Genomic DNA, 20,748 nt, shown 5'->3' with positions numbered 1-20,748 from the left:
GCTTTCTCTTTCATTTACTTGAATTCCTTCTAACTAACTCTAAGTCTTCCCTCCCACTCCAGCATTTTTCCTTTGGTTTGATTTTTTTTTGAGACTTCTCTGTTCCCTTATGGTAAGATGCTACTTAGAAATGTAATACAGACATGCCAGGGAATAGACGAGGCTAAAAGAATCTTAACTTTATTTATGAGCGTGTGATTTGTGTTTATACACAAAGTATAACTAGTAAAGTATAGCTAGCAAACAAAGAGAAAAATAGCCATGCAACTGTCCATGTTCCAGAATGGCTTCTGCAACGCCCCCCTCCCCAAAAAGTACTCCCCTTCTAGCTTCCCAAGTGGGAACTACTCTTTACAGGTAGTATCAAAGTATTCTCATCCTTTTAAAAGGAAGATGTTCTAACACTGTCTGTGTCTGGCTACTCCTTCTTCACTTTTTTCACAGGAGGTTCCATGTGAGCAGATTTTTCATGATTGGTGTCGACCTTTCTCTCCCACGCGCTGTATCTTTCCTTTTCAGATGGATGTCGGAAGGCAGCAGATCTGCCATGGGGAGCTTTCTTATCGTATGGTGGAACTTCTCTGTGTCTGTTAGAATACCCCCTTTCTCCTTGCCCTTGAGGTGTTGTCCGTTTAGTGGGAGACCGGCCTCTAAATACTGGTGATCTTGACCGTGAACGGGATCTTCTGGATGGGGGTGACCTTGACCTTGACCTGTGAGAACCATGTACCCTTGACCTAGAATGAGAGTTGCCACTCTTCTCTCTGCGTCTTCTTGTATATGGTGGTGATCTTGAGTAGGAATGAGAACAGGAACGTCTATATGATCGAGAGGAGGAGCGAGTGCAGGAAGAACCAGATCTTGATTTGGAGTCGGTATATGAACTTCTGGAGTAAGATGAAGTACTGCAAGGAGACATGGACCTTAAAAAAACCACAACACAGAAAAGAATACTGAAGGTAAGTCAAAACAGTCATTCTTCCCAGGTTTTTTCCTCCCAAGTTTGGTTTGGGTTACTTTTTCCTCTCCATATGCTTACGTCAAAGCTTCTTTCAGTTGCTGACATGATGCTACTGCAAAGCGAAGAACTTGCTAACATGTAAGAGTTTCTGCTTACAAGACACAACAGCTGCTGCTTTGTTAGTGTAAGAACATCCAGGAAGGGTAAGGCTATTTCCACTCACTTCTATCACATGAACTACCACAGCTGTTGATTGGTTTCATGTGACTCAATGCCATTACTCCAGGAAAGGTCCTGAGAGCATGAACAACAGAGTTATTCAGACTCCTGCCCAAGTGATTTTGAGGAATAGAAAACATCAGCTACCCTGAGTTTTTTCTTCACAAGTTTTTCTTTTATTATTTTTTTTAAAGAAACATTATTTCACATTATTCCGCCTATGTCCATTAGCATCATTCCTCCTCTCAAAGTCCTTCACCAATTTAAGACTTCCTTAAACAAGCCTGATCTTTTAATTCCTACGAAAAGTTCAACAATGTCAACAGAATACTAGCGAAAGCCACCAGTTTGCAGTCCAGGTTAAAATCTCTCCATGTATCCTCCAGAAATAAACAAAAGAGGAAATGAAGACAATTTCTCTCACGTATCTCCTCCAAAGTGCTTTGAGGTCATGGTTACACTCAGAATAGGGAGACACAGAAAATCCAGCAACTACACTACTCAGTTTCCAGCCTCTCACGGCTGTCAGGAGGTGAAGGATGTCACTGCAGAGAAGCTTTAGGAAAAGAGACGCCTGTTCCTTAACAACGGCTGCCAAAGGACAACTATCGGTCAACCTGAATCTCTGCCAGAGCTGAGCTAGCAACCTACATGTGCAACTCCTATCACTGCTGATCCCTTGAGTCACCCAATCCACCTAACGAGAGAGGTGGAGTGGAACTCCTCCTGGTTCTTCCAGACAATCTGCTTCTCCTTTACGGACATGGAAAGCAGTTACCTGGAAAACGAATGCCTATGCTCTTCTTGAATCTTTTTATAGTTCATCAGTTCCTTAGCAAAAGCACGTGTAAACAGCGATCTGTGCATACTCAGTTCATTATAAACCAGCTGCTGTACAAGTCATGTGTTACGGCCTCGTTTAACAGGTTACAAGTGGTCATCTACTGAATTTCTGTAAAATACTCACAGTTCCCAACCTGCTCTGCCACCTGCTGAGCAAATTGTTTTGGCTCTCATTGGAAGATCTTGTGGAGTGGGGAGACAAAAAAGAAAAAAATCCATTCAGTTGGTCTGAAGATAATTCTTTTCAGGAAATCCTGAAGTTCTAGTTACTTACCAGCTGTGGGTATTGGTTGTCCTTGGGGGCCCAGAACACTTGCTACTGCGGGCTGCCTTTGAACAGGAACCTGGTAGCCCTTGTGAATAAATGCAAACAGTTGGAAAATAAGCTCTATGAAAATACAGGAATCAGCGCATATGTTGAAATAAAACTTACCTTCTCTTCCAACAGACTGCTGATTGACAGAGGGGAAGGTTTAGACAGTTGAGCGGCACTCACCAGAGCAGCAGGAGGGGTGACGGGCAGGTGTGGTGGTGGTGGTGGTGGTGGTGGCGGTGGCTGTTGCTGCCGAATCTGGGTATGGAGCCTTTTTGTGTAGCCAGTTCCATTTTTGAAGTTGTTCACAGCCTAGAGGCAGAAAAACATTGACAAAAAGGTAATACGGAACTTCAGGAGATAAATGAACAAAAGCCTCCACAGAGTAAAATTGCTTTTGTGTTCTTATAAATGCTATCAACCGTAAAATAAATCGCCATACAGATAGATGAACACATCCCATTAGACACTGATATTACTGACTGGTGACTCAGAGTATCTGTATTTAAAGTACTTCAGTGTTAACACCAAATCTGAAAGCGAGGCAATCATCTTAAACAAAAGTGTGACCTGAATGTGCCAGGCTGTAAGCTTCTGTAACAACAGATCATGGATTTCAGAAGTAAATTTGGCCTTGTTCCATTTAGCCTTGCTTAAAGGAGATGTAAATTAGTATTTGCTTCCCTTTCACCTTTTCACAAACAGACTTGTCTTACAAACAGTTTACGTAAAAGGCATCATGGCACCTGGCGTAGGAACTTGTTGGCAATTAAAGAATCAGGCGAAACGTCTGTCTGGTGGCACGTTGGGCAGGTATGCTCCTCAGATTCCAGCAACGCTGTTCTAATGCCTGTGAATAATTAGAACCATCAAAACAGGTTTTAGCCAAAGTGAGGACATTAGTTGGCTTCTAATCAATTCTCAAAACACGTCTATGATTAATGGGTGAATGTGGTCTGGAATTGAGAGCATGAAGCTATAAAAGTTCAACAGTGTCACAAATGTCTCGTATGCAGCACACAACCGTACAGCTTTGATATTTCACTACTGTCACACCTGAAGATGTAGAGTAGGCTGTGTCCTGATGTTCCCACGAGTCTTTTTTCCACTCTCTAGTACAGCGAGAAGTCACCAACCTCCAGGTTAATGAATAAAACACGTCTCAAAAAACCATTTGTATGTTTGAGTTCTGAAGGTTTTAACCAGCTCTCCCATGGAGAAGAACGTGGATTAAATGCCTAACTGTCCCTTTGTTGCAGAGCACAGTCAGGCACCAGAGCTGGCTGTATAATTTTGTATGAGGGAAAGGGCTGTGGACAAACCAAATGCATTCCATATCCAATACTGTAATCACCTGCACAGTGATGCACTCTTCTCATACTCATCCTTTCCCATGTAAAGAGGACTTAACTAGATAGGTAAAAAGGGAAAAAAGCTTTCTGCCTTTTTTTTCCCCATTATACGGGAAGCATTCTTTCCTGTTCAGCATCTACGTAAGAAAGTAATTTTGTTATCTCCTATTTCTGCTTTCCGAAGATCAGATGTGATGTTTTGCATGAACAGACAGGGCAGTAACACTTACATTCGTCACAGTAACTGTTCCCACAGCAGGGAATAACAGCTGCATCTGTCATTAGATCTTTACAGATGAGACACAACAACTCCTCTGGAACAGGATCAGCTGAGGAGGAGGAGGAGGACGGCTCCGCTGGTAGGAAGGGAGGCTTTTCCTTCTTGCCTCTAGCATAAGCTTCCCTGGAGGCGGGGTGGGGAAGGAAAAAGGAAAGAGTTAAAGATGGGTAAAGGGAAACTTTTCCAAGCTTTGCATTTTACCAAAGGAAGAGAATAGATGGAATCCTTCTCACTCCCCATTGGCCTTCTAACATGTAGGCATTTCGTTTGAACTACTTTTCTGTAGCCACAGCACTAAAAGAGGGAGGGGCGGAAGAATTTTCCTTCTGCAGAACTCTCCCATTCATTGGATCAACTCAGAAACCAGCTCAGACTGGAAAAATAATTCCTTGACACCCAGAAATAAGGTGAAATGAATCCCACCTCTCCTTTGCCAGAGGGTAAGTGTAAATTGCAGGCTCAGGGTAAAGTTAGTCTCTGAGTAATTACGTTTGATTAATGGAGGAAGCCTGTGTTACAGCTTCTACAAAAGGAGATCCACAACAGAAAAACACAAGTGCTACCAAGTGCATTTGAAAGCAGCCACTCTTGTCAGCACACAGTAGTCTTTTCTTAGTTTATAGCCACAGGAAAACTTCAGTCTGTTTCACACATGGGATTGGATAAAAGTCAGGGGGGCAGGAAAGCTCAGTCCAACAGCTCTTTGTTACATTTTGCAGGAAGCCTTTGAAGCATAACCCAGAAGCAAAATGAGCGTTCAAAGAGACCGACTCCGCTGTAAACACTACTGAAACGTTTTGCAGAAATACAGATTCTTAGCATACCGCAAGTTTCACCAACTTGCAGGGGCAGGAACAGAAGGACCGCCCTATTTTAATGGTAGAAAGTATCACAGATTTTAAGGGTAAACTACAATGACAATGCTTCCTCCCCCGTAATTCCAGATGCTGGCCAACTTGGTTGCATTGCCATGCAAACATTTACCCATGGTTTCTCTTATTACCTTTGTGGTCAGTCCAATTAATTCCCTACTTACGCATTAATAGCTGGTATTGCGTATTTTCCACTTTTCGTCAGCATAGCACCCTTGGTGTTGGGATCTTCCACCTCCACCATGAAACTCCTGGGAATTCCTGTGCTCTTTTTAATTCTGGGAACAGACTGAAATTGTTTGTCCTGTTAAGGAAAGAAATGCAGACATATCTCATCTCAGGACCCACACTTCAAATGACATTTCAAGGACTATTTGAAGCAGCAAAAGCCTTTAGTGCTCTCCTTGTACCCAGCGTAAGGGTTGCTCAACTAAAATACTTCTTTTCCTAAAAGAACAGAGCCAGGACGTTCAAAAGGCTTGAGCAGTGTTTTGAACTCATTTGACATTCTTTGGCTTAACTTCAGGTTCCTGAAGGGGGAAATACCCCTGCGCTCGCCATCCACTCGGAGAAGAGACACAAACCCGCTCCTCCTCCCCAGCGCAATTCAGCGCGAGAGCTCAGTTCGCTGCTCTGAATCACTCGCTGGGGAAACTTGTGTTCACCATCTCTAGATGAAGGCTGAATTCAGACCTCATGCATATGCATTCAGTGACGAACGTTCAATGGCATGAATACTCAACCAGAGGCTTGTGTACCTAAAACACGCACTTAGTCACAAGATGGGGTCAACAGAAACATCTTGGGTTTAGACGGAATCCTGAAAGCTGTCTACAACCAGTCATTAAAAAGAGCTAAAACCAGAAACATTTCCAGTGATATTGAAATATACAAAAATGTGCGTGAAAGTCCACAGAGAAGGGTCTATGGACATATTTAATGTCTATGACCTTGAGAAAAGCCAATTTTACATTTGTAATTGCAGGTTTCCCTGGAAGTCTGAAGGGCTTTGCAACACTGCCAGGTAACCTCTGCGTTTCACCCCAAGACAAACAATTCTTAATAGGAGCGTTTCTGTATTGTTACGTGACTGCCAAGGTAAAAACAATGACAAACTACCAAACACCAGCAGTCCCCCACAATCTTACCCCATGTGTTGGGCAGTTCTTCCTATAGTGGCCAGGTTTTCCACAACGGAAGCAAGTGTAAGATGGTGGAGGTGGACCCAAGGCTTTCTTCAGGTAACTGAAAGATTTTGGGGAAAGAAAGAAAAAGGTATGCAAAGGTGTCTCTCTTGTTCCAACAAGCATCCTTTCAGCTTTTCCATCATCTTCAAAGAACAGATCCGACATCAGCAACACTCACTTGGATGGATCATATTCCTGGCAAGACTGTATCATCATCGCTGTTATTTTATCTTCCTCGGAAGCATCGGCTTCAGCCAGATTGGCAGTCTGTTTAACAGGTCAGGATTTGACACACGCATGAGAAACACAGTGAAGCCCCCACGGCCAAAGACCACAGCACTCACCCAGTCCCGTCAAGAGCAGCACAACGCCAGCTGAGGCTGCACCAAAACAGCTACTCATATAAAACAGAGTTGTGCTGAAGATGTTCTGGGGACTCCTTACGCCCTTACGTGGGGGTTGGGTGCCTGGTAACCTGCTTGACAAGAGCATTCCTGGGCACCCAAAACCTTGGGCTCTGTCTGCACCTTACATAAAGGCTTGTGGAACCAGCCCCATTTTCTTCCACGTGGACTCAAGCTCCGCGTAGAAACAATTACACTGTCCAGTATTTTTGAACTGATATTAAGCTCCAGACTATGTGAAGGAGAAGATCTCCGCTGTACATTTAATTGAGAAAGATGTATGCCACTATCATGATTTACGTTTTGCAGCATTAAAAGGACACTCAACTTAGGAGTCAGGGAAGTTGGTTTCTGCTTGCTGAAACTGAGCTTCGGACACAGAAGCATGAAAAGGAATCAAGCTTTTTAGAATCCCTCAGCAAGACAAAGGATTCTTTTCAGTAGAAATGTCACCATCATGTGCTGTAGGCAGTCCAAACTGCATGTTCCCCCCTACTAACTTCTTCATAAACCTTACGCACAACTACGTCTTCAAATTCTTGAAGCCAGCTGCTTTTGTTTAACCAGTATTTGGTCAGATTTTTTTATTGCACGCTAGTCCAGACATAAGCAGGGACAAAGGGAGGGACTGTAAATGACTTGGACCTTCAAGCACCTATCTTTCAGATCAACAGCGCATGTTTTTGCTTTTAGATGCATTCATTCACAAAAGCAACCATCTAGTTTCAGTATTTTATTAAATGGTTGTTTCATATAGACAGTTTTTTTCTCAACTGTAACATCATTCACATCAACATCTGTCAAGTCATTCATATAGACAGTTTTTTCTCAACTGTAACATCATCCAGATCAACACCTATGAAGTCACTGCCATTAACATTTACAGACAACTTTACAGATACTTGACTAGTTTGTTTGAACCCAAACGGTTTACAGAACACTTCCAAAACACAAAATAACGCATCCTAGGAATAGACCAAAACTCAAATATGGCATTTAATACATAGGAATAACAAACCGGAAAACTTTTTACAACACATTGCCTCCATGCTAAGCCAGTCTGCACTCAGGAGGTCAGCGCAAGTAACAGTTCTGAGCTGCTTTATGTTATTTTCCTGTATTTTTCTTTAAATGTTCTCAAAAGCTGAAATGTCTACACCACTTGGACAATTTTTCACATTTCAGGGGAAAACTTCACATGAGTTTACAGAATCAAGGACACATTTAGGCACAGCACTAATGGAGTCCAATTTCTTCTGGTGGATACCTTCCAAACTAATTTTTTTTTTTTTTTTTTTTGGCCAAAGGTACACAGTGTAATTTCTGCAGTGAGTGAGGGAAGAAGTTACGAGTGGGAAGAGATTTCTCTTTCTTGGAAATGAACTCCAGCCTTTATTTTCAGAAGAAAGAAGCAGATCCTCTGCACTAGGCCCGGCCTTCTCTCATCTTTGTCACTCGAAAGACCACTCATTCCATTGGCTAGCACTACGCCTTTGCACAACGTGCAATCACTAGTGCAACCACCAGGCAAAGCTACACATTGTTGAGCACAGAACGCAAGCAGTTCCACAGCAAAACACGGCACTGCAACAGTTTCAGAAGGTCACATCTGCTAATATGCCACACGTACACATTGGCATATTCCTATAAACAGTCAGGTACATTTACACAATTGACGCAGCCTGCACTCAAACAAATTAGATTGTGCTGTGCACTGTAGATGTACTACGATGTATGAAACTCTGCAGCATTCACAGAACGGAACTGTAACTATCGTGACTAGAAACTCAAAAATAGCCACGCAATCGTCCATGTTCCAGAAACGCTTCTCGTTTGGCTGTTGCAACCCGCCCTGAAATGTCCATAACTTACAGACCATATAATTCTTCTCTGAAAGTTGTGTTAGTTTCCAACACAACATGAATGAAACGTATGAAAAACGGTAAACAGCTTCTGCAGTGCTGCTTCTTTGTGTCTTGAAGGTGAGTAATATGGCAACATTACGTTGAGGCTGATAAGGTACTCCCCTTCTATCTTCCCAGACTGGCAACTACTCTTTACAGGACAGTATCAAAATACGCACATATTTTACAGTTAAAATAAATACTTTTAAATTAGTAAAATCTAAATTAAAGTTCTGTTCACATTACAAGAGTTATCCAGCTATAGATCACCGTATAAGATTTAAAAATACAAAGCAAACACTTTTGGTTTTAAGCATTTGACAAGAATATATCTAGATATACCTTAATGAGCTGGGCCAGAGAAATAGATCCAGAAGAGTCATTGATCTGTGCACAAAACATTAAACACATATTCAAGTTCTACAATCAAAACACAGCAATAGTTCACCTCTACTGCAGTCTGAAAGGCTGCACCATATCCTCTGAGTGTCACTGAAAGAGGCATTTCCAACCCAGTGTAATCTGTATTTGTTCAAAAAAGCGTCCAAACCTGTGACAGCTCCAGAGTGCCTCTGTGGTTAATGAGAAGAAACCAAACTCACCAAACCCGCCTGAGATCAACTTACTGCTCCAGACTATCTCAGAGAGGGACCCTTGTCAAATGCTCACAACTGCTTAAGAGTCACAGGGGTAAGGAAGCTGCCAATTTGCAGCTAAAAAGGGATTTCTGAGAATAAATTGCAGCCACACTCCTCCCTCCCAGCTCCCTACGGAACAGCTTGCAGGAATGAAGTCCTCAGGCCACTGGTTTGTAATGGACTGCTGTGTTTGTTGAGAACTAAGACTGGAGGGCACTTTTTCCACAAGGAAAAAGGGGAACTCTTCGCTTGCTCCTTTTCCAGTATACTCAATTCTGTTACGCCACAAGCAGCAGTGAAGCTCACTCCAGTAAAACCTTAGCAGAAAGACACTCGAATCACTGCTTATTATGCCTGAAGTTGTTCAAAAGCATAGAGTAACATTTCACAATGTAAACTGAACAGCTCTCCTCAAGGGGTCACTAACTGGATCAGAAGAGAGATTAAAAGCCTTCCGTGGAAAACGCTCTTGTCCTTTAGTGCCTAACGCAGTGGAAGAATTCAAGGCAGCAGTTTTTAGCAGACTCTGGGAAAAAAGATCTCTACATGCAGAAAAAGATTCCTCACTCCAGTTCATCATTCCTTCTCCATATGTTTAGCATCATATGGTGGTACACTAAAGACAGGCTTAACCTCTGCGAAATTGAAGCAGCATCCAACCCTGAAGTCACCCAGCTCCAAAAGCATACTGCAGGCAGAGGTTAGGACAAATGACAGGGATTTCACCCACAAATGCACCAGGCTCTAGCCTTGTGCCAAAATTTAAAAAAATACTTAATTTTGTTTGAGAAGGAACCATCACTACAGGAAACTTATTTTCAGTGTACTTTGTAAAGTATTCAGTGACTTACTGGAAAATTAATACAAAGCTACATTGTTTAGAATTAAGTGCAGTGTGTAGAATAAAGTGTGAGATTGTGTTTTTACGTACTGGTTTTGATGGTCCACTCACTGGCTCCGTTCGCCTTCTGGAAGAGAAATGGAGGTGATCAGAACTTAAAATAGAGCCCGTACCTCCTGAAGATGAGGAAGTACAAGGAAATGCTTGAGATCACCACACAGGGGTTTCTTCGCACATTCTCCTTCAAGAACAAACTGCAAGGCGAGTAACGCATTTTCAAGGCCTCTCCACCATTACAGCATGCATTCATCATTCCCAAACATTAACCACTCTACCAGCAGTTTCTGCAATGTTTCCAGCTGGAGGAATCAAAAGCTAATCTGCACGGCTAATTTTCAACGTTACAACAGCAGTGCCATTCTTTCCTTGTCCCCACACACAGGGATTTAGTTGAGCTTTGATGCCAGCAGCATCTGTCCTCTCACTTTAGGGCAGCATTACAATACCAGGAGAGGGTGCCACCCAACCAGAAACGGAGGATGCATTCACAAGGCAGCACTGAGCATCCATCCTTCAATTAACCCCCAAAACAAGGCCACGTTTATAAGCACAACGCTGTGGCGTCCAGAATTACTCAGTAGTGCCTGAAAGCACTGCAACAACTGCTGCAGTAATGTGCCCAAAGTTTACATGCAGAGCCACACAAATTCAGGGTTTTTTTGCTTGCAAGTGCTTCATGGGCACCAGGATGCTGCTGTACTGTCTGTTCGAGACACACTGTAACTCATCAGTATACTTTATTTATGGGGAACCCACATCAGAAGGACATGGCAAAACCACAAGCTAATAACACCTACTAACTGTGGTGGAGAGGTCTATCTTTAAGAAGGCTGGAAAACGTGACCATTCAAACAGTGCTAATGCAGCTGATACACAACTGGACTGTGTGAATACAGAAATGACAGCAATGATGCTGTAGGCAGGATGGCATTTGAGTGGCTGTCATTTTAATCAATACACCCAGTTATCTGCCCTCCTTAAATCTTGGGAATACAGAACTAAAACCTGGAGCACAGATGTCAGCTTAGGGTAAAAACAGATGTAGAAAGAGAACTAGCAACAGTTGGCAATGTGCTAAACTGCTTCCTGCGTTTCAGGTTTGGAAAGGATTATCTATTCCTTCATTGTACTCGCTCAAAAGGCAATACACTTTGGGACAGTGTTCTTTTTCTCTTGCCTGAAACGGACGCTGTCTTTAGGAAACTGATACAAATCCCTTATGAATGGAACTTCTTGTTTGCATGGTTCGCCAGCTGGCAACCCTTGCTCTTTCCTCTACAGCTAGGATGCAAAACCCCAGACCTGGGGCATAAGAATACCTGCCATATCCCACCCTCCCTCCCCCAAAGGCAAGAAAGAGTCAAACCCCAACAATCAGACTCTTCTGACATGGGAACAAATTCCGAGTTGACACTACAATGCCTATCTCTCTTCACTATAAAAGCAATAGAAGCAAGAAGATTTAATAATGACCACTCAGGTAGAGGAAACAGCACCTACAACTTGGGTCTCAGCAAAATCAAGCCCAAGAAGAAGCCCAAGAGAATCATCTTAAAAGTTACCATTGCTCCAGTTCAAACCCCATGTCCCAGTCGACTTTGGGACAGATACATTACAATCTACCTCATGACAACCAAAATTAACAGCACCTTTAACAACAAAGATGCAATCGGAATGCCTCTGTAAACTAATATCCACAAAACCAGCTAACACACTGAAAGCCCTAACAAAGGGTACAATGCTGTATGGATACTTACACAACATAGGTTTTGCTGGTGCCTTTGACTCCTCCAGCAGGGATTCTTCGAACGATCACTGATGAGTTCTTTGGAATCAGCGCATTAGCATCTGTGTATTCTGAAAACAACACAAATACAGAACAAAACAGTATTCAGTTTGTAAGAATGTCTATTACTACGTAATGACATAGCACTTCAGGCAATCCCTTCACAGGGATGAAAGCAAAGCTTTCTATGTAACACTGCGCTTTTATCGTCTCAACACACTAATGGGACATTCCTAGAAGTCTTCACGTTTAGTAATCACACACAAGCAGCAAAATCTTTTCCATTCATTTAAAACAGTTTGAATGCCAGCAGCACACTGGTCTCCAAGGTCACTCAGGACTGACAGAACACAGAAGACAGCCTGCCATCTGCACTAAGACCAGGTCAGGTCCCAGCTGGGGTTTGTTGTTTGGTTGTTGGTTTGTTGTCTCTTGCCTGAGAAGCAGAATAGCACATGCTCCAAGGGGTTGGAGTCAGAATGTTACAGGGCAGGAAAGAGCACTCAGGAATCCTGAGCTCTGCAGTTCACAGTTCTTCCACAACATTGTGAGAACATCCATTCTAAAAGACCGGTCAAGAAGTTCAGATCAAATTAAGAGGGGGAGGCAAGCTGAAATGCATCGTTCCTGAGTGCAGGCTTTTTGAAGGGAATTCTGCCTTTATAGAACACGCCTCTAGAGGAAGCATGGAAGAGGACACCCCTGCCCCCCCGACATTCAAAATAGGTCTCAACCATCCAGTTTGCCTTCCCAGATCTTCAAAACAGTCCATCATATCATTTTTTTCCAGTCATATTTAAAATCCTCTTTACTTCTAGTGAGTTTAAGCATCTACATCTGATGAATAAAAACTGAAATTCATGGTTATGCATTTCAAGCAAAAATTTGGCATTCGTATACATTACACTGAAATGTATTCTCTAGCTTTGCTCTGAAAACCACGGGGGGATTTTTGCATTTTCACATGGGAAACACCCTTAGGAAAGCTTCAGGAAGCACCTGTGTCACTAATAGACCAAGTTTAAAATTTTAGACTCCTTTTACTCCTTGTCAAAGGGCAACACAACCGACCTAGAGGAGGATCTGCTCACTGGTGAACAAGAGGGATGCTCTTTAAAGCATAACAGATACTCCTTCTTTAACCTCACCTTTAGGGAACACCACGCTTAACAGAACCTAGTGAAGCAGACACTTTTTCTTCACCGGATTCTGATTACGTATGGAAACAAAGCAACACACTTTGTAAAACTGGTATGATGTACATTAGAGTAACACTTTACGGGGGAACATCTTTATGAGCATCACTTTTTCTTCTAAAACTTTGCTTTCTGTTCCTTACCTGCTATAAGAAAAGCCACATGTTCGGCCTATCTCAAAACATTTTTTCTCCTGGGGATAAGAATTGGGCTCCATCACATTTAGGACCATCCATCAGTCTGGTTTTAAGGCTCTGTTTGACACAGACCCAACCATTCCAGTAGTGACGCCAGCCAGTTGGCCACTCAGCCTGCTGGCATGTGTGAAGCTGACAGTACCTTAGCAACCCAAGACAACATTCACAGACCCTTCTGCAGCAAAGCCCTTCAGGCAAAGTAGCCATTTTTCAAAAGCTCTTGACAATTTCATTCAACAGTAGTAGAAAAATACAAGACTCCTGAAATGGATCTCTACCTACGCGTGCCATGCAATCCAATGGCATTCCTAGGACCCCTAACAGTGTGCTCTTAAGTCTCTTCACAGACATTCTCCTGAACACAGTTTAAATATCTTGTCGTGGTTTAACCCCAGTCGGCAACTAAGCACCACACAGCCACTTGCTCACCCTCCCCCCACACCCCGTGGGGATGGGGGAGAGAATTGGGGGGGGAAAAAAGGTAAAAACCATGGGTTGAGATAACAGCAGTTTAATAGGACAGCAGAGGAAGAGAAATAGTAATACCGCTTCTACTGATGATAAAAGAACATACAAAGCACAAAGTGATGCACAATGCAGTTGCTCACCACCCGACGACCGATGCCCAGCCCGTCCCCGAGCAGCGATCGCTGCCCCCCAGCCAACTCCCCCCACTTTCTATACTGAGCATGACGCCCTATGGTATGGAACAGCCCTCCGGCCAGTTTGGGTCAGCTCTCCCGGCTCTGCCCCCTCACAGCTTCTTCTGCACCCGGCAGAGCATGGGAAGCAGAAAAGTCCTTGACTGCCACAAACACTCCTGAGCAACAACTACAACATCAGTGTGCTATCAACATTATTCTCATGCTAAATCCAAACCACAGCACCACACCAGCTACTAGGGACAAAACCAACTCTGGCCCAGACAAAACCAGGACACATCTGCAGATAAACAGGCAGCTTTAGGTGCCCAAGGCCCCGCGCCCGCCGCCCCCACGCACCTTCGTTGGTCTGGGCGTTGCTGATCTGCAGGTCGCAGTTGGCCGCCTTCAGCTTCTCACGGCCCATGATCTGGCGCTTGAGGTCGCAGAGGGGGATGTGGAGGCCGCTGAAGGTGACCGTATCATAGCTCAGCTTGGAGGAGAACTTGTAGTGGACGCACGACATGCTCCTCCTCGCAGCCCGGCCGGGCGGCCACACGATGGGGAGAGGCCCCCGCGGCCCCGGCTCCTCCTCCGCTCCCTCTCTCGCACGCAGCGCTCCCAGGCCCGACCGCTCGCTACGGCCACTCGGGCGCCCGGCCTCAGCGTTCCGCCCAGGGCTTTCCTGGACGACAAGTGCACGGGCTGCCGCCAGCGCCTCACCTCACCCAGCGCATTATGACAAAAGGCGCGCGTCATGGGGGCACGGCGGCCCCGCCCTCTTCCTCCTAACCCTGAGCTCTCCCTAAAGGCAATCGCCATTCCTCCACACATTCCTCCAAACCTTCCCATCTACCACATCCACTGAGCGGGCAAGGGAGATTCTCCAGAAGCCCTTACGTGAAACCCATTCGAATAAGCCATCACGCTGGCCATTTCTTCCTGGAGGGAGTTCATCCGGCCCTGCACGCTGCCAGACAATGTGGATGTTCGCAGAGAGATTCACTTGCTGTTCTGCAGGAAGCCACAATCAAACTAAAGGTAATGGTACTTGGCTGCCACTACGGGCCTAGAGGATCCTGATGCTCTGAGCCATCTCCTCTGGGTCCCAACCTCACTGGTTTACCTGAACAGCCCAATCCGGCACATGCTAACCCTTGCACAGGAAATCATTTGCATCATTCAGACTCCTTTGAAGATCAGACTGCCCTATTTGCACAACTACCAGGGCAATATTGGATAGGTGAAGAAAGGGCATTCCAGGATTTACCCTCCACCTGAGCTGAAAAGTGGATTCTAAGTGCAATAATACCGCCCACACAGGTTAGAACCAGCATCTCTTCTGCCTCTGGAGATCCCAGCTACTGATAGCTACGGGAAAAAGTGTTACAGCCCTCTGATGGCACGTGGCACTAAGTTCCCCCTGTCTGTAACAGCTTTTATCCCACGCTTAGGGGTTGCAAAACTAGAGCGAGCTATTGCAAATGTGTCAAGAGAATTAGAAAAAGCCATTAATGAAACCGCAGAGAGTATTACAGCCCTACAGGAAGAAATCAACTTATCACCACAAATGGTAACACAGAATCGATTAGCCCGAGACCACCTTTTAGCAGCACAGGACAGAGTGCTCAGTGGAATAAGCTCATTTCCCTGCTCTCTCCAACCCACAAACCCTTTAAAACCCCCACTGTCAGCCTGTCGTTTTTCTCACGTTGACAGGAGAAAAGGGCATATGGAAAGCCGCTTCTAAACGGGGAATCCCTTCATCTATCACCGACTCCCAGGCACCCAACCAACCACGTTGTGATGACCCCATCACAGAGAATTAACAGGAGGACAAACAGGAGGAGGAGAACAAGAAGGAAGACAAACAGGATGAACTGATGGACAGCAGGAGGAGGAGGAAGGGGATGAAGGGGACAAGGAACACAGAAAGAGAATGAGAACAAGGAGGAACAAGACACTGAACAGGAGGAGGAGGACAAACATGAGGAGCGAGAGGAGGAGAAAGAAGAGGTGGAGGAGGAACACGAGGAACAGTCAGAAAAGGAACAGGTGGCACCAGGAGCAGGAGGAAGAATAGGAAGAGAAGAAGGAGGAGCAGGAGGAGGAGCAGAAGATAGGGGAACTAGACACAAAACAGGAGGAGGAGGAGGACAAACATGAGAAAGAAGAGGAAAAAAGAGGAGGAAGAGGAGAAGGACAAGAAGGAGGAGGTAGAGGGGCAGGAAGAGGAGGAAGAGGAAGGAAAAGGAGAAGGAGAATGAAGAGGAATGGGACGATGATGAGGAGGAAGATGAAGAGAAGGAAGAGGAGGATGACATACAGGATGAACAGACGAACAGAACAAAGAGGAGGCAGTGGAGGAGGTGGGGGAGAAAGAGAAGAAGAAGGAGGAGAAACAAGAAGAAGAAGGTGAGCAAGAGGATGAAAAAGAGAATAAGGACATTTAACAGGAGAAGGAGGATTAGGATGAAGTTGTGGAGGAGGAGTGGGAGGAAGGGGGAGGAAGAGGAGGAGGATGAGGACAACTACAGCAATGACAAACAGGAGGACAGAGAGGAGGAGGAGAAGAAGGGTAAAAGGATGACAATGAAGAGGAGTAGGAACAGGAGGTGGAGGAAGACGATCGGGAGGAGGAAGAGGGGGAGGAGAGGAGGAAGTACTGCGAGCTGAATGTTGCAAGGCACACATACAGCAACGTACAATGAGAGATTGCAAATAAACGTACTTGGTAACAAGTCCCCATGGTCACCTTTGCTCCCTTTTTCCCTTCCAGGTGACACCAGCAAGCCCCAGGCACCTGCAGCCATTCGCTGTACACAACTCCCCTGATGCTGGATATCTGATACACGTTTCATAAAACAACGTACCCACAGAGATTTTGGCTGTTCACCTGGAGCTGGGGGGAAGGTGCGTGCGTGGGCGAGGATGATCTGCTTTATCCCTTTAATTTTTACGCCTCAGCAAAAACACTGCAAGATTCGGACTAGAGGACAGCACTGAAATCAAAGGGTAAGCAAACAAGAAGGCTCCAACTGCACATTGCCACCCGATTGCCTTACACAGAACACACTTTGGATCCTGACTGCTCACTTCACCCTGGAATAGTCCCATTCCTCATCTGAAAGCTCCTGCGTGCCTGGCCGAGCACAGACACAATCCACACTGACAGCAAGCAGAGCTCAACCCTGCACTTGCCTTGGCCACGTTTCCTTGGAAAACCTCTTTGCTGGGTTCTTTGAAAACCTGTAACCGCAAGAACCAGGAAGAAACCCTCCCTGACAGCTTGACTGGAACTTCCCAGCTGTGGTAAAACCATCCGCCCTCGGCACCCCCATTTCACAAGAGCCAGCAACACAGCCTGGGTGGGGGGAAAGGCACAAATCAGACCTCGGGGACGAGAGATGAGCACAAGCATCTGCCAAGGGAGCTGCATCCAAGCAGGAACGCTCCCCACTCCCAGGAGGGAGAAACAACTTCCGCTCCTCCAAATCCCCATTTATCAAAGGCTGTCAACAGAGATGGGGCTGTCCATGAGCACGAGACCCACAGGAAGGACAGAAGACAGCAAAGGCACCTGGTCTGACCCCACCACAGCATGCCTGCTCCAAAGCTGGCAGCCTCCTGTCGCAGAGGAGGCAACTCTGCCTTCCCCTGCCCTGCTGCCATCAAACATCGGTCTCCAGATGTCAGGGCTCGGGCTGGCGACACTTGGGGTAGCAGCAGGAACGCCTTGGCCTGTGTGCAAAGTGTTCCCAGAGCTTTCTGCTGGCATCTGCACAGCTCACGGCCCAGGACAGAAGTGTCTGTGACCGCCACGTGCTTTTCAGTTTGCCTTCCCAGACCAAGCCAAGCTGTGATACAGGAGCTCTGCTCCTCCCTGTCTCCCAGGGAAAGCTAGAAATGGCATTATCGCCATCGAGCTCCCGTGGGATATAAAGAAAGCTCATCAGGCAGTGGTTATGTTGTGCTGCGCAGGCTTTGAACTAGCCTGGGTGAAAAAGCTGACCAGCACATTGCGGTACATAAGAAAAGCTCCTATGTAAAGATGGCTTCAAAGACATGCGCAAGAGAACTTGACCGACCGTGACCTCGCCTATACAAGTGGCTCTACTGTTAGAAGAAACCAGACGGAAACCAGCTGAAAGCAGCAAAGTTGCACCAAAAGAGTGCCAACTCAGCTAAGAAATATGCATTAAGTGTTCTTGCACAGGGCTTCATGTGAACAAATACTCAAAAGTGAATGCTAACAGGCCACCTCATGGCCAAAGCCAAGAGCTTTTTTAGACTGTAAAAACAAATACGTGAGTAGCCTTAAGACTGCATATAAGGAATCAAGAACTGTAACATGGCGTCCTTCCTGGGCTCCCAGCCGAGAGGCACCTTTATGGCCAGCAATAAAAAGGGATTTCAGGTAGTCTATACGTCTGCTGCCTTCTTTCCTGTACCCACACATGAACTGAAAGAGAAGTGCAAGCAAATCCATTCTGGTAAAAGTTCAGGTCCACATGTAAACAGCCAGAACTCTGAATGGCTACACTGACTCAGATATTTCTTTTATCTTCCTTTGATAGGTAACTAAGCACATTCCCTCCTACCCACAGCCTGTCCTCCCAGCCTCACAGCTCTCCTACATAAGAAATATAAGCTACAGAAGCTACAAAAGAAAAAATAACCTGCTTTGGTGAACACCAAAACACGCATGACTTTCTCAAACTCTTCATCGCCCCATCTGAGGGTCAAGGGACAGCATCTCCTAAAGGCTCACTCACAGGCACTGCCCTGAAACCCCCCACCGCTTCTCTACTAGTGCACAAAGAGATGAGGAAGACTTTCATCTTTAACTCTACGCAGACAATTTCTGAAATTAGACAAGTCATTTTTAACGAGAATAAGCCCTTTGCCTTGCATCTGGCAACCAACAGGGACGTGGACCCAGCAGCACAGAGCAGTGCCATGCGCAAACCACCACCCTACCCACAGGGAAAGACAGACAAGTCAGATGGGGCACCCAATATCGCCGAAAAATGGCTCTTCACATCAGTTCTCTCTGTCATCAGCTTAGTCCTTTCAGGCAGACACAGAAACCCAAAGTGAGTTCTTCTTCTTTTCCTGAAGTAGACTTTTAAGTAGATATTGCCAAAGAATGCAAGAACAACCAAAAAAAGTTAAAGCAGGTCTCCTGTTAAGTCCACTACCCCTCACAAAACAGACAAGTGGCTTCAAGAGATGCCTGCAAAGAAACCGCCAATGGAAGAGAACCCTGATAACTCCCGTACAAGCGGTCAATGTGGAAATGGGAAATGGCAGCACTGACCCTTCTCCCACTCCTCCTACCAGCTCTTCGCCAGCCACGTGAAGATGCAAAACCAAGGAAGATCAGAATCAGATCTGACAAGAAATTCACCCCCCACTATCCAAAACGATCAAGAAATCTATCTGAAATACAGATTCACATCCACTAGCATGGATGATGAACCTCGCCCTAAGCACACGCTGTGCCTTGAGACAGGAGCTAAGGACTGCATGCAGTCACCACCACGAGCAGGCGTTCAAACCTGAAGCATCCACAACACCCACACAAACCTCCACCATTTTGTCAGCAATGCTTCAAGTCACACGAAACTCAGCCTAGGACTTTACAAAATGTCACTAAAATTAATGACAGCAGCCTCTTTGCAGGTTGCTCACTCAAAAGCAAAAACCAGAAAGCCACGTACCCTTGGGGAAACCCTTGTCCTTCTGTGTGGCTGGTGTCTTCCCAGGGCTCTTCCTCAAGGCACGAGAAATGACCATGCATTTGGAAGTCCACACAAGCTCAGAAGCACACTTAGTCCTCTGCCAGTCATTACCCATGGGCCAGAAGCCCTCTCACCCCTCCCCAGAACTGCCCGTTAGTCGCTGGCAGTCATGCTCCATGGACCACATGGACCTCCCTGCCCACCTACCTACCAACACAGCTACCGACTCACCAGAAATGAGGCAGACCGCACCAGAAGGGACACTGCCTGACATGAAGTAGACATATTACACCAGAAATGACGCTTTCAAGACAGAAAACACAGCACAATCCACCAGAACAGCAAAAAACAACCAGAAGAAACATCGCACACAAACCAAACGCCCCTTTCCAAACCCTAAAAAAGCAAACAAGCTGAAAAAAAGGACTCGCCACAAAAAAAGACCACACAGAACACAGGATAAGGCAAAAACAACCTAACCCCAAGAGCCCAGGGCCAACAAACCCAGATTCTCTCCATAACAGTAAGATGCTTTATCTGTAACTCACTTAAACTCTGGCATACCATAACCCTGTCACCCCATAACCCTAGCACATTGTAGCCCTACAATACCAGAAAACGGAACACAAACTCCCTGGAGATCTCCACCAGGGCCTTCACGTGGCCCTGGATCTCGGACATCACAGCTTTGAAGTGGGAGTGAGACAGAGCCACCAGGACATCACCACCATCCATCTTCACACCCTGGAAAAGTGCCCAGCTTAAACGCCCCTGGGGAGAAAGGCTGAGGCACTCGGAGACTTTGACCTGGCCAGCCATGACCACGGGGCTTCAGCTCATCGTTTCTGTGCCACAGCCACCAGGCAGATGACCCCGTCCTCCCCGCAAGACCCCTTGGGGCAGCCGTGGCTGCTCTGGGGGCCTCCAAGAGAACCAGCTCACCTGGGCTGCTCTGCGGCCACCGCGCGCCTTGGCTGTCAGGCGGGTCTCAGCGCGGCTCTGCAATCCGCTGTCACCTCCCTGCAGGACGCTCTCCAGCACACGGGACGTCTCCGCTTGCTCACCCTGGGGACAAAGAGCAAAAGAGAGCGATGGCGTTTGCTTTGTCCCCATTCCCAGGGTGCCATAAGAGAGACCTGCCACCCCCAAATCACACGCTGGGTGCTGTGGACACAGCATACAAGCTGCAGGCATGGGTCAGGATGGCTGTGGGGAGCAGGCAAGACATTCTGCGGTGCCCCGGCCCTGGCAGAAAGCAGAGCTGGAGAGAACAGCGGGGGAAGCCCAGGGCGGACGGCGCTGGGGCCCGG

The 20,748-nt window shown here is 46.0% G+C and overlaps 1 protein-coding gene across 1 annotated transcript; it reads right to left on the bottom strand.

Moving 5' to 3' along the window:
* Nucleotides 1–418: 418 nt before the first annotated feature.
* LOC142595837 (E3 ubiquitin-protein ligase RBBP6-like) lies at nucleotides 419–14,220 on the bottom strand. Its single transcript, XM_075724682.1, has 13 exons — nucleotides 14,055–14,220; nucleotides 11,632–11,731; nucleotides 9,839–9,941; nucleotides 8,678–8,722; nucleotides 6,206–6,294; nucleotides 5,989–6,085; nucleotides 5,005–5,144; nucleotides 3,919–4,091; nucleotides 3,083–3,186; nucleotides 2,457–2,648; nucleotides 2,298–2,376; nucleotides 2,148–2,205; nucleotides 419–923 (listed from the first exon to the last, which is right to left on the bottom strand). The coding sequence occupies exons 1-13, from the start codon at nucleotides 14,218–14,220 to the stop codon at nucleotides 419–421; spliced, it is 1,851 nt and encodes a 616-aa protein (XP_075580797.1).
* Nucleotides 14,221–20,748: the final 6,528 nt, after the last annotated feature.

The sequence above is a fragment of the Pelecanus crispus genome, chromosome 23 (assembly GCF_030463565.1).
Source record: "Pelecanus crispus isolate bPelCri1 chromosome 23, bPelCri1.pri, whole genome shotgun sequence".
NCBI classification, from domain to species: Eukaryota; Metazoa; Chordata; class Aves; order Pelecaniformes; family Pelecanidae; genus Pelecanus; species Pelecanus crispus.
Note: the sequence above shows the minus strand (reverse complement) of the source record. Positions and strands in the feature narration are given on the sequence as shown.